Source organism: Physeter macrocephalus, chromosome 8, assembly GCF_002837175.3.
Source record: "Physeter macrocephalus isolate SW-GA chromosome 8, ASM283717v5, whole genome shotgun sequence".
Lineage (NCBI taxonomy): Eukaryota > Metazoa > Chordata > Mammalia > Artiodactyla > Physeteridae > Physeter > Physeter macrocephalus.
In genome coordinates, this window is record NC_041221.1 from 54,994,726 (window position 1) to 55,009,928 (window position 15,203).

General features: G+C 35.7%; 1 protein-coding gene across 2 annotated transcripts in view; it reads left to right on the forward strand.

The window, feature by feature from the left end:
• The window catches only part of PARP8 (poly(ADP-ribose) polymerase family member 8), a 183,843-nt gene that overhangs the window by 116,241 nt on the left and 52,399 nt on the right, over positions 1 to 15,203 (forward strand). For both annotated transcript variants that reach the window (XM_024118514.3, XM_055086549.1), the window contains 3 exons: positions 2,756 to 2,816; positions 3,254 to 3,344; positions 14,658 to 14,724. In XM_024118514.3, coding sequence (XP_023974282.1) covers positions 2,756 to 2,816; positions 3,254 to 3,344; positions 14,658 to 14,724 — 219 coding nt within the window. The remainder of the gene's footprint in view (positions 1 to 2,755; positions 2,817 to 3,253; positions 3,345 to 14,657; positions 14,725 to 15,203) is intronic.

The following is a 15,203-nucleotide window of genomic DNA, read 5'->3' on the forward strand; positions in this document are numbered from 1 at the left end:
GAAGAATATTCCACAATATAAAAAATACTCATTATAGAAAAATCGAAAGAGCAGGACAAAAATCTTTACATACCTTATTATCCTTAATAATAATCATGTGTATTACATGATATATTAATATATGAAAGAGACTGGAGTGAGATATAAGCAAAAAGAATTGTCTCGAGTGACTATGTTACAAGTTATCTATTGTCCGTTTTTCTCTTTCTCACATTTTATATAATGTCTATATTACCATTGTAATCAGAAAAAGTAGATATTTTTTCGAAAATACATAACATTTTTTAATAAAATAAATTCTATCCACAACCTATAGTTGATATATAAGTACTCTTTCTACTTTTTTGTTTTCCTATTTCTGTTTTATCTAAATAAAGTGTTTTAGTTTCCATAGTGTTTTGGTAATCTGCTTGCTCGGTGAACAGTATATTTGGAACATTTCCCTCAGGATACTAAATGTTTTTATATCAATATTTTTAATAATGGGTAATTTAAAAAATTATATCAACGTGCCATCGTTTAAGTATTTCCTTATTATTCAATATTCTTTTTTTTATAATTTCTGTTCTTACATACATCCTTCTAGGTAAAAGTTTGCACGTATTTGTTATAATTTTCTTGGGAATGGTTGTTGTCAAGGCCTCTTTGCCTCACCAAAGTGTCTTTTGCACATCATTAGTGATCTAGCCTCATCATTGTATTTAATGGCTCTCTTTTAACATGCCTGGCTGTAGGTATTTGACTTCTTATATTATGAATAATTTGCTGGTGTCCAGGGTCAGCAAATTATGACCACTGGGCCTTGGGGCCTGTTTTGAACAGCTCATGGTGTTTGCTTTTTTAAAGCGTTGTTAAAAAAAAAAAAAAACACCCAAAGAAAGAGAAATATGCAACAGAGACTCTATGTGGCCTGAGAAGCCTAAAATATTTACTCTTTTGACCTTTATAGGAAAAGTTGTCTGAACCCTGAAGTAGAGGCATAAAAAGAAATGGTTCTTGTGTTTGGCCCTTCTTCTTGTCTTAGTTTCTGTATAATTTCATAACTAAGTTGGCATACTTTTGTATCTAAATTTGCATATATATCTAAATTTGTAAAGGGTTATAAAGGGTTTTATCCTTTATGAATAGCACAGATGTTTTGACGCAGGCAATTAAAGAATTCCTATGCGAATAATTTTATCCCTTTTCTTCTTTACGTAACCTTTAAAAATATGACCATGAAAAAACAAAAAGTAATTTCATAAATAGTGAAAATGTGCTCAGTGTTTTGATATATTTTTAAGGAGAGGATGGAGAAAGCATAGAGGCTGAGTTATTATTTTCTAACATGCTATATTTTTTTGGTCATTGACATCAAAAAGCAAAAGGACCCTCTAGATTCCTTTATTCATCAAATTACATAAAGCCATTTAATCATTAAAAATGCCTTCTCTAAACCCTATAAAAGTGCCATAGTTTTGTACTCTGTTAGCATTATTTGCATATATCATACACAGAAATTTTCATTGAGTACTTACTATGTGCCAGATACTGTAACTGTACAGTTTTGAAGTTGAACGTGAGTTCAATGCCTGGCTTCCCACTGACTTCTTATCTGCCCTTTGACAACTTGTTTCGCTTTTCCTAAACCTCAGTTTCCTCATTTGTGAATGAGGATAATTATAGTATCCCTGTCAAAAGGCTATAATGAGGACCTAATGAGATCATCCATTAATGTTTGACCTGGTTTCCCACACAAAGTGATAGTTTATTGAATATTGAATCGGCTAAGCACTTGCATAAGTAAATAGGATATGTGTATTCACATCCCAGCTCTGCTACAAAGTGATGACAGTTACTGTCATGATGATGAGTTACTTTATTACTCTGAGCCTCAGTTAATGGACATATAAATTGGAAACGGTAGTAGTACTTATAGTGCACTGTGATCGCATGTACGCAAAATCCTTAGAACGATTTTTGTCAGTGCTCAATAAATATTGGCCATTAACTTTTATAATTTCTGTTATCTCTATAGTTTTCTCCCTCACTATGATTTGTATTTGTAACTTAAGAAATTTATTAAAATATCAAAAATAGGGATATGTGTATTGAGAATATAAAAATTGCTGTTTTTATGATCTTTGTTAACTATATGCTAGTTTGTGGCACTATGTTGGCTGGAGAAAAGTTGGTCTCCATAATGTCTTTATGTGGAATATACTGTTGTTACTTGTTTTAATTTTGATACATCAGACCTTTAGAGCTGCCTATCAAAACATAGTGACATTTAAGTGGCAGAGTACCTGGACCAGCTTCAGAACCACCGTCTAACGTGACAGGAAAATTCATGGGCACATTATTGTGGCAGTCACTTATTCCTCCACCCCTTCCTCGTGTCAGAAACTCCTTTCTTGTCCTTAGAGGCAGCTCTTCATCTTCAGAGAGTACAGTGAAAAGCGAGTGGTCACATAAGAAGATTGTTTAATTTGTCACACAGAACTGGGAATGTTTGAAACTATGAGCCAAATAACTCTTGAATTTATGTATGCATTTGCCTGAACATGAAGATGGAAAGATATCTATATGGTATAAAGAGGTCACATAAGACCACAATCCAACTAAATTGAGTTAGTTAATTCATGTCCACAGTCATTTCTGAGCTATCTGTGGAAATCAGAGATGAAAATTCATGATTAAATTTTAATTTAAAATAAGCTAGGACACACTATCTTTTGAGCAAAATGAAAAAAATAATGTTAATCTTTGCTTTCAGGGAATATGGAGCCATTGATGATGTAGATATTGATCTGCATATTGATGTTAGCTTTCTTGATGTAAGTATCAATTGAAGCAATATGATTGGCACATTTAAAAAACACACTTTTATTCTTGGAAGAAATTTAATTTTAGTTTGTCTTGTACATAATACTATAAGTAACATAATGACTTTGTCAAAGTGATTTATGAAGAAATGCTATGACTTGTCAAAAAAGCAGAGATTTTATATACATATATATTTTTTCCATCAGTTCTTATAATATATTCTGAAACTTATGGGCTTGTAGTATATCATTATTTCTTAAGTTTCCACTTTAATTTTCAGATTTAGAAGGCAAAAATTAAGAGTACTTTGGCTTTCTTTTCACAAGCGAATAGGTTTTGAAATAATTTATAGGCCTTAATGATTTAAAATAAGTTTAAAAAATTTTATCTGGAAAAAAAATCAAGAACTCTAAAAGATAACTAATTCGTCTTTCAAATATTTGCACAGGAGGAGATTGCTGTGGCATGGGAAGTGATTCGAACAGAGCCTATAATTGTCCGACTACACTGTTCACTTACACAGTACTTAAATGGCCCAGGTTAGTTTTATTTCTCTATTATTTTGAATGTTCATTAGTTGTGCATTTTGCATTACATAAAATGACTGTTCATTTGGTAATTCTGAACATAAATGCAGCTATCTTCATAATGATACTTAAATATACTTGCATCCTAACAGAGGTGCTTTATGACCAATATAACTATTGGAAGCAGAAGCATATAACATTCAGTTTTATAGTTTTCAGAAGTTGACAAGTTGCTGTGAAACAAACATAATAAAACCTAAAAGAGAATTTTGCATATAATAGATTCTCAGTAAGTATACTTAGGGTTGCCCTTAAGTTTAATTATTTGTGTCTCTGAACCTGAGATTTAATTTTAATGTTTACTTATCTCACCTTTGATTACTGATGAATTTAGCCTAAGTGTAACATATTTCTGTTTTTGAAAATGGAGATCATAATAATATTTTTGTTTTCCAATACCTGAAGGGATGATTTTGCTTTATCTCGAGGAATAGTTGTTTATAACACAGGACCCTATTATAAATCTTGCCAAGACTTACTGGATTTAAATGTTTTCTCTGCCTACTAATACTCTCTCTCTCTCTCTCTCTCTCTCTCTCTCTCTCTCTCTCTCTCACACACACACACACACACACACACAGACACAGACACACACACACACAACTGCATCTACTCATATTATTGCAGTTATTACTGCTGCAGAACAAACCACTTTAAACCGAAGTGGCTTAAAACAACTTCTCTCTCACCATTCTTTGGGGCTCAACTGGGCAGCTCCTGCTTGGGGTCTCCTGTGCCTTTGCAGTCAGATGGTGGGCGGGGTTTATGTCATTAATGGCTCCACTAGGTTGGATGCTCAAGATTGTTGGACTTCAGATGGCTAGCAATTGATACAGGTGTCATTTCGGGACCACGCAGGGCTCAGCTGGGGCTATTATCTAGAGTGTCTCCTTACACACGGCTTCTTCGTGTGGTTTGGGCTTCTTGTAGTATGGTGACAGGGATCCGAAAGCAAGTGTTCCAAGAGACAGGGTGTGCTAAAAGGCTCAACGGCTCTTTCACTGTATTCTGTTGATCATAATTGTCAATGAACCCCCCCAGAATCAAGGGGTCGGGACATAGACGGCACCTCTCGAAATTGTGGGCATTTTTAATCTGCTGTGCACACATTACCGTGGTCTCTGCACATTTCTCTTTAGGCATATCAGGGAACTTATATCTACTGTTAGTTTTCACATAAGAAAAATATTTGCCCTTTCAAGTTTATGAAATATATAGGAAAGTCTCTCATTTTGAAAATGTCTCTGTTGTCACCATTTTTAAATTTTTGGATAATGTATTCTACTTAAATAATCAACATACAGTAACACATAGTAATTGATGTGATTTAATGCTAGGCAAAGACAAATACATGTTACATATCTTTATTTTGATTACTTCAAATATATAGAAATGTAATAAAGAAGAAAAATAATTCCTCATAATCCCTGTATACTGAGAAACCTGTAAATCGGTTGGTGTTGTTTCTGTTTTCTGTGCACATGTGGTTTATTTTCATAAAGTTGACATCAAATTGTATAGATATCTGTGTGCCTTAATGTTATGTCATGAGCCTGTCCTTCAGTCATTAAATATTCTAAAATGGAATGATTTGTAATATCTGCACAATATTCCAGCCTATGCTGTTTTCCCATGTATTCTGCTGTATCGCTAATATTTTTCTTTCTTTAGTGATTTGAAATGTACTTATTCTATTTTATTCTGATGGTGGTTAAAAGCAAAAGAAGCCCTCATGTCTGAACTTTTTTTTTAATTAATGGGGTTAGGAAGAAAATTGGGTCATTTAATCTCAACTCACCCCAATTCCATCTGTGCGAGATGACGATGTGGCATGCTTTTTTTATGTAATCTTACCACTGTTACTCATGTGTTTATGTAATCTTGAATTTTAGGCAGAGATTTTCCATACACAGTATCTCTTTAAAGATTTGTCACATTTGCATGGTTTTATATTTCAGCAATTATATTTTAATTCACGTTTACATCATTTTATTGCTCAATACTATTTTTTTAGTATCACAATTCATCTGTAATTTCTTATTTTTTCATCTTTGTTAGTTGATTTACATGTTTAATAGTTTGTAAACCAAAGAAACGTGAGGGTTATGCTTAATTTTTCATACCTAAGAATGACTCTTTGTTTTGTGAACGAGACAAACTTGACCAACTATAAACTTATGGGCTCATAACAGTTCCCCTCAAAAAAGCAAAAGTGCTTTAAAAACTTCTGCTAGTCTGTGTCTGAAGTGTTTAACTTTGTTCATTTGTAAGAAATCTATCTTGGTTTTGTTTATGTTTTGTTATGTGTACTTATCGAGGTATTTTTTTTTCTCTTTCTCCTTGATATTACTCTTTATATATTTATTTTTGATTGGTATGCTTACCTTCTTTATCTGCTCGCCCCAATATATGTAGATTGGATCTAATTCCCGTATCCTCCATGCTGTTTATCATTTCTCTTAGTCTTTCATCCGTCACCTCTGATTTTCTAAGTATTTTTCATTTGTCTTCTACTCCTTTGAGTGAATTTTTTTCATAATTTAGTCTTTGATATAATGTTCCCCTTCTATTTTTAATTTTACTACAATCTCTGCTGATACCATATTTTCCCCTCTTTATTATCAATTGCTTTCATTTTATTTATGCGCCATGTTGAATTTTGTTCACAAAATCAGTAATCGTCCAAGAATTATAATTTTGTTCCTATAGATGTGAGTTTTGTTTTCCTCAGAATTCAAGCAGTGTCGAAATGCACTTCTTCCAGAAATTAGTGTGATTTGTGTATAATTTCTTCCGATAAGAAGAGTAAAGACTCTTTATAATGAAAACAGGAAATACAGAGACAGTGTGGGGAAAAAAAAAGGATAGTAAAGAAAGAGAATTCCAGGGACTTCCCTGGCGGTCCAGTGGTAAAGACTCCGCGCTTCCAGGGCAGGGAGTGCGGGTTCGATCCCTGGTCAGAGAACTAAGATCCCACATGGTACGCGGCCAAAAAATAAAAATAAATAAAATATTAAAACTTCTTTAAAACAAAAAGAGAATTCCACATTTACTCATTTACTGTACTCTAGAGTTATTTCTGATAAGAATTGAAGAAATACACCTCCTTATCCAATTTGAAGTTTAAAATAAAGATTATTTTTATTGTACATGGGGAAATATACTTTAAAAAGACAAGGTTGTTATGATTCTTATGGTACTATATATTTTTTCCAGAATTGCTGGTATATAAGTCTAGTTTATGATCTCAAGGACAGGGCTGCTTTTAGTTTAAAGTGATAAGTAGCTGATGTTATTAAAAATGTTTGCCTGTGCAGATCCTCTCATTATTGATACCTCTACATTTACATGATCACAGTGTGGGACTAATTTCCACATATCTTGAGCGACCCTCACTTATTGCCTTCCCAACCTAAATTATGAGACAAGGAAAAATTGAACAACTTTTACCTTTTGTAAAACAGAAAATATTTTACTAGGATATCTTTCTCATTCTATTGCCCCCAAAACTGAATGCTGTGGGGAATTTGGTTGAGGTAAACTTTTAATTTTGGAAGAATAGACATTTCTATAATATTTATTACTTTTCCTATAAAGGAGCATTTATTTGTAGATTTCTACTTTTCAATGTTGTACAGTTCTGTGTTTTTGGTTTTTGGTTTTGTTTTTGCCTTAAATGACTGTTTTTAGCTAAATTTATTCCTGAATATTTGTGTACTACTTGTTTGCTTAATGGCACTTTTATATTCCAGTTTATTTTCTAACTGATTGTTTTGGCTATCAAAAATCGATTACCTTCCTTTTTTAAACTGTGGTAAACATAATATAAAATGTACCATTTTTAAGTGCACAGTTCAGTGGTATTAAATTCTGTGCAGCCATCACCACCATCCATCCCCATAACAGCATGTGTTCTTTTTTTTTTTTAACATCTTTATTGGAGTATAATTGCTTTACAGTGTTGTGTTAGTTTCTGCTGTATAACAAAGTGCATCAGCTATACATATACATATATCCCCATATCCCCTCCCTCTTGTGTCTCCCTCCCACCCTCCCTATCCCACCCCTCTAGGTGGTCACAAAGCACTGAGCTGATCTCCCTATGCTATGCAGCTATCTATTTTGCATTTGGTAGTATATTTATGTCCATGCCACTCTCTCACTTCAAAGGAAGAAAAGAATATATAGTAGACCTAGGTTTTATATCTTGTGAACCCAGTCAGGAACTAGAATATAGTCCTATACATATAATATATCCTAAGAAAATACTTAGTAGTAATTTGATAATTATTAGCATCATGATTTAAATTAGTAGATATAGTACAGGAACAAATTTTATTCTGTATGTGACTTGCTTTTCATATGATGGCATACAATTACTTTTGTTTACTTCTCACCAACCATCTTGTACCTTGTATTTCTTCCTGTTCCAGGACAAAAATCAGAAAAATAAAAGGTATTTGTTTAATAAATTGCTGTACTTTAAAAAAATATCTATTACCTTTACAAACATTAAAAAAAATTAATCTGAAACATTTTTAGGTTTACAGAAAAACTGCAAAGGTAGTACAGAGTCCTCATACACTCTACATCCAATTTCACTGATTACTAACATCTTATATGAATACATTAAATACAATAAATTACAATAATTAATTGCATTAATTTTAATAGTAATAAGAATTTTGTCACTTGAATTTTGGAATATTTTTAGAAGTAACATCTTGTTAGCTCTTTCAGTGTATTCCAAAATTTGGGGTCATTCAGATTTTATACTACTAATTGAGTCAGTGTTGGTGACATTTATTTTCTAGTCATTCATAGTATGAATAAGTTTTGGCCTTTGTATTATTAATTTATAGGATAATTAATATATTCTGGATAAACAGTTGTGCCTATTATATCTCTTCTTTCTATATATGTCTTATACAATTTTCTTCAGTGAAGATTTCAGTTCTAGTGTGTTTTGGAATTTTCTGCATTTTTAAAAACCAGGTCCCTTTGGTTTCTTTGCTTCCATCTTCCCAGTTACTTTTTCCATCTGCCTGAGAAGAGACTGTGTCTTCTTAAATCTTAGAGAGAACACACTGTGTTCTAGTTTTGTCATCTTTTTCTTTAAAAAATAATTCCCCTGAGTTTTCAAGTTAGGATTTTTTATTCACTTTTCTATAGCCTTGGGTTTGGGACACATGGGATTGGAGTGATGTACTCTCTATGTTAGGGATTAGAATGTTTTCAGGAAAGAAACTGATGGGTGATATAACACCCATTTTCTTTGATCAGTGGAGTGTTTGTATCTCAGACTAATGGCCAAGATGGTGAGGCAATTGGGGATACCAGCCTGGTTTACTATGTGGAGCATGTGTGGTCTGAGACTGTCCTATTAATAAGACAGTCTTTGTTCTGTCTTATTTATAACTAACAGTTATCCCAACTGTTAGTATGAATGGCGCTACCCATGCTCCTGTGCAATATCATCCTTGCATTTGCCTACTAGCTTCCATCTCCTTTCACCTAATTAATATACCCTTCCAGCAATTCTCTCTCTCCTTCTTGTACTGTTCACGTCTCTTTCTTCTAAAAGATTTCCTTCAGAAAAAAAAAAAAAATTCCTCTCATCTTTGAAACAAACACCTTTAGACCTCAAATGACTCTTAACTTAGTCCCTAACACTCTGCTTCCCATGACTGTTAAATATCTTCATTAGAGTTGTCTCTATTAGCTTACTTCAGTTTTTTTTTTTTAATTCTATTTATGTTTTCTACAGCAGGTTCTTATTAGTTATCTATTTTAGACATATTAGTGTATATATGTCAATCCCAATCTCCCAATTCATCCCACCACCACAACCTCTCCCCTGCTTTCCCCCACTTGGTGTCCATACATTTGTTCCCTATATCTGTGTCTCTATTGCTGCTGTGCAAACCGGTTCATCTGTACCATTTTTCTAGATTCCACATATATGCATTAAATATGATATTATTTTTCTCTTTCTGACTTACTTCACTCTGTATGACAGTCTCTAGGTCCATCCACATCTCTACAAATGACCCAAATTCGTTCCTTTTTATGGCTGAGTAATATTCCATTGTATATATGTACCACGTCTTCTTTATCCATTCGTCTGTTGATGGGCATTTAGGTTGCTTCCGTAACCTGGCTATTGTAAATAGTGCTGCAGTGAACATTGGGGTGCATGTGTCTTTTTGAATTATGGTTTTCTCTGGGTATATGCCCAGTAGAGGGATTGCTGGGTCATATGTTGAGCATTCTTTCATGTGTTTGTTGGCGATCTGTATATCTTCTTTGGAGAAATGTCTATTTAGTTCTTCTGCCCATTTTTGGATTGGGTTGTTTGTTTTTTTGTTATTGAGCTGCATGAGTTGCTTATAAATTTTGGATATTAATCCTTTGTCAGTTGCTTCATTTGCAAATATTACTCCCTTTCTGAGGGTTGTCTTTTTGTCTTGTTTATGGTTTCCTTTGCTGTGCAAAAGCTTTTAAGTTTCATTAGGTCCCATTTGTTTATTTTTGTTTTTATTTCCATTTCTCTAGGAGATGGGTCAAAAAGGATCTTGCTGTGATTTATGTCATAGAGTGTTCTGCCTATGTTTTCCTCTAAGAGTTTGATAGTGTGTGGCCTTACATTTAGGTCTTTAATCCATTTTGAGTTTATTTTTGTGTATGGTGTTAGGGAGTGTTCTAATTTCATTCTTTTACATGTAGCTGTCCAGTTTTCCCAGCACCACTTATTGAAGAGACTGTCTTTTCTCCATTGTATATCCTTGCCTCCTTTGTCATAGATTAGTTGACCATAGGTGCATGGGTTTAATTCTAGGCTTTCTATCCTTTTCCATTGATCTATATTTCTGTTTTTGTGCCAGTACCATATTGTCTTGATTACTGTAGCTTTGTAGTATAGTCTGAAGTCAGGGAGTCTGATTCCTCCAGCTCCATTTTTTCCCGTCAAGATTGCTTTGGCTATTTGGGGTCTTTGCGTCTCCATACAAATTTTAAGATTTTTGTTCTAGTTCTGTAAAGAATGCCATTGGTAATTTAATAGGGATTGCACTGAATCTGTAGATTGCTTTGGGTAGTTTAGTCATTTTCACAATATTGATTCTTCCAATCCAAGAACATGGTATACCTCTTCATCTGGTTGTGTCATCTTTGATTTCTTTCATCAGTGTCTTATAGTTTTCTGAGTAGAGGTCTTTTACCTCCTTAGATAGGTTTATTCCTAGGTATTTTATTCTTTTTGTTGCAATGGTGAATGGGAGTGTTTCCTTAATTTCTCTTTCTGATCTTTCATTGTTAGTGTATAGGAACGCGACTTTTGTTTGCTGGAAGATTTTTTTTTTTTTTACGGTACGCGGGCCTCTCACTGTTGTGGCCTCTCCCGTTGCAGAGCACTCGCTCTGGACGCGCAGGCTCAGCGGCCATGGCTCACGGGCCCAGCCACTCCGCGGCATGTGGGATCTTCCCAGACCGGGGCACAAACCCGTGTCCCCTGTGTCGGCACCACCAGGGAAGCCCTGCTGGAAGATTTTTAATCACCGTTTCAATTTCATTACTTGTGATTGGTCTGTTCTGAAGGATGAGTGTTAGCTCTTCTCTAAATGTGTGTTAGAATTCACCTGTGAAGCCATCTGGTCCTGGACTTTTGTTTGCTGGAAGATTTTTTTTTTTTTTTACGGTACGCGGGCCTCTCACTGTTGTGGCCTCTCCCGTTGCAGAGCACTCGCTCTGGACGCGCAGGCTCAGCGGCCATGGCTCACGGGCCCAGCCACTCCGCGGCATGTGGGATCTTCCCAGACCGGGGCACAAACCCGTGTCCCCTGTGTCGGCACCACCAGGGAAGCCCTGCTGGAAGATTTTTAATCACCGTTTCAATTTCATTACTTGTGATTGGTCTGTTCATATTTTCTATTTCTTCCTGGTTGAGTCTTGGAAGGTTATACCTTCTGAAGAATTTGTCTGTTTCTTCCAGGTTGTACATTTTATTGGCATAGAGTTTCTTGTAGTAGTCTTTTATGACCTTTGTATTTCTCCAGTGTCCATTGTAACTTCTCCTTTTTCATTTCAAATTTTATTGATTTTAGTCCTCTCCCTCTTTTTCTCGATGAATCTGGCTAACGGTTTATCAATTTTGTTTATCTTCTCAGAGAACCAGCTTTTAGTTTTATTGATCTTTGCTATTATTTCGTTTCTATTTCATTTATTTCTGCTCTGATCTTTATGATTTCTTTCCTTCTACTAACTTTGGGTTTTGCTTCTTTTTCTTTCTCTAGTTCCTTTAGGTGTAAGGTTAGATTGTTTATTTGAGATTTTTCTTGTTCCTTGAGGTAGGCTTGTATTGCTATAAACTTTCCTCTTACAACTGCTTTGCTGCATCCCATAGATTTTGGATCATTGTGTTTTGTTGTCATTTTTCTCTAGGTTTTTTTTGATTTCCTCTTTGATTTCTTCAGTGATGTTTTGGTTAGTTAGTAACGTATGGTTTAGCCTTCATGTGTTTGTGGTTTTTGCACTTTTTTCCCTGTAATTTATTTCTAATGTCATTACCGTTGTGGTCGGAAAAGATGCTTGATATGATTTCAGTTTTCTTAAGTTTACCAAGGATTGATTTGTGACCCAAGATGTGATCTATCCTGGAGAATGTTCCATGTGCACTTGAGAAGAAAGTGTAATCTGCTGGTTTTGGATGGAATGTCCTATAAATATCAGTTAAATCTGTCTGTTCTATTGTGTCATTTAAAGCTTGTGTTTCCTTCTTAATTTTCTTTCTGGATGATCTGTCCATTGGTGTAAGTGAGGTGTTAAAGGTGTCCTTCCTTGTCTTCTATAACATTCTTTATTTGGAAGTCTATTTTATCTGATATGAGTATTGCTACTCCAGCTTTCTTTTGATTTCCATTTGCATGGAATATCTTTTTCCATCCCCTCACTTTCAGTCTGTATGTGTCCCTAGGTCTGAAGTGGGTCTCTTGTAGACCACATATATATTTAGTTGTTTTTCTGGGGTTTTATCTTGTTCCTTCTTCTGGTACATAGTCCTCTGCCTTTTCATTTGGTCTATCTTTCTGTGAATGTCGTTTTCATTCCACAGGCTGCAGGATTGTAGTTCTTCTTGCTTCTGCTGTCTTCCCTCTAGCTTCCTTCATTTTCTTTCCTCTTTTTTTCTCCTTGAATACGCTGTAGATGTGTTTTGGATGCATCATTTCACAAACGCTGCTCTTGTCAATGTCACCAGTGACTAGAATATTGCTTAATGACCCCATGACCAATTTTGAATCCTCATCTTAATTAACTTAGCAGCATTTGATAACAGTTGTTTACCCCCTCCTTGGAAATTTTTTTTGAATATATGTCCAGATTAACAGCATTCTGGAATCTTCCATCCTCCCAGCCATTCCTCTTCAGCCTTGTTTGCTGAGCCTCTACATACTGAATGGCTCAGGCTGAATCCTTAGACTTCTCTCCGCCATCTACACTCATTCTTAGTTTCTCATCCAGCCTTTTTTTTTTTTTTTTCTGGCTGTGCCGTGGGACTGGTGGGATCTTAGTTCCTTGACCAGGGGTTGAACCCAGACCCTCGGCAGTGAGAGCTTGGAGTCCTAACCACTGGACCGCCAGGGAATTCCCCCCACATTTATGTCTTTAGCACATTCCTCTCCTCCGAATGCATAAACACTGGATTTCTTTATCCAGTTGCCTACTTAACTTTTCCACTTGAGAGACAAATAAGCATTTCAAATTTACAATAGCCAGAGTCAAGTTGGCAGTCTTCCCCACTGCTCCAAACCTGATTCTCTTGCAGTCTTTCACGTACCAGGAATTGGTAAGTTTCATCCTTCTGGTTGCTCAGGCCAAAAATCCTTTGATTCATCCCTGACTCCTTTCTTTTTCTGACACTTTAAATTCAGTCTATCAGCAGAATCTGTCAGCTCTCCCAGAGAGTGTGAATCCAAAATGTTCACCACCTCTGCTAATCCAAGCCACTTTACTCTTCCCTTAATTACTGTAATGAGTTCCAGACTGATTTTTCCTATTTCTATCCTTGCTCTTTACAGGGAACCTACACTGTTTGTGGTCCTTCTCTCATCTCATCTCCTAACGAGATACCTTGTTCACACCTCTCCAGCTCTCCCTGCTGGTCCTAGAATATTGAAGCACATTTCTTCCTCAGGGGCACTGCCCTGTGTTTCCTCTGGCTGGGACCCTTTTCTTCCTGCCATATTATCTAATGTTGAAGTCTGTTTATGCCCACATAACCTTCAGGCCCCCCACCCTTTTCTTTTTTTTTTTTTTTTTTTTTTGTGGTATGCGGGCCTCCCTCCGCTGTGGCCTCTCCCGCTGCGGAGCACAGGCTCCGGACGCGCGGGCCCAGCGGCCATGGCCCACGGGCCCAGCCGCTCCGCGGCATGTGGGATCCTCCCACACCGGGGCGCGAACCCGGTTCCCCTGCATCGGCAGGCGGACGCGCAACCACCGCGCCACTAGGGAAGCCCACCCCCACCCTTTTCCATCTTTATTTTTATCCAGAGCCTTTATCACCACATGACATTTTATCTATTTTCTTATCTATTTTTTGTCTGTCTCCTTCTCTTTACTAAGGCTCATGAGAGCAAGGATATTTGTGTGTGTTTCTTGCTACTCTACCTATAGTGGCTGGCACAGTGAGAAAACAATAAATACCCTTTAAACCAGTGAATAATGAATGGTGAGTGACTCTTTTGGAGGTTATCAATTTCATAAGCAGCATAGTTATTAACTTATAGAAATATATATATATCTGATAAAAATATGAAGCACACAAGAGGGTGTGCAGTGAAAAGTGAGTATCCTATGCCTTACTGTCATCCTCCATTGTTTTATGCTTAAAAAAAGGTCTATGTGTATACAAACATGTCTCTCTTCCACCTAAGGAATAGTGTGCAAACTGTCCTACACATTGCTATTTACACTTAATATATATTTTTGGAGATCATTCTTCATTATTATATATATATTGTGCATTTACATATGCATATATTATACATTAGTATATATAATATATACTAACCTAGAATGATCTCCAAAATCTCTCTATAAAGCATAAATAGCCAGGTGTAGGATTGTGTGTAGACTATCTTAAAACGTGTATGTATGTATATACATATATATTACATATACATAGTGATATATATATTACTTTTCAGACATTTTCCTGGCTGATGGTTGAGTTTCAACTCAACATTTAGGCTGATTTTTTTTCCTTTGCAGTGCCCACTGTTGATGTCTTTCAGATTTCCACAAAAGAGAGATTTGGACTGGGACATCAGCTGAAAAAGTAAGTTTTCCAATGAATAAAAAACAAATTTCTATTAAAGAGAACTGAGTTTTCATTTTGCTCACCACTCCCCGCCTCATTTTTATTCAACAAAGCTTTTTGAAGTAAATGCCTCAGGAGCGGAAGTCATCCTGATGCTAAGAGCTGCATCAGTAATTTAGTTGGCAGAGCTCACTTTAGAACTGAGCCAGATTCCTTCCATCTGCGTCCCCTGGATTCACTCTCCTCCCTCTAACATCCTGCCTTCCACCTGAGGAGGTGGGCATGTAAAAATTAGAAAGTAAACCCTTAATGTTTAGAATTCCACATCTTTGAAACTAAATTCAATTTGCAACATATATTTAGCACATTATATTATGCAGTGTTTTCTTTTTAAGGACTCAATATAGATTCATCAGTTGTAACAAATGCATGGCTCTGGCAGGAGATGTTGATAATAGGGAAGCTATGGGCAGGGGCATATGCCCCTGCATCATGTT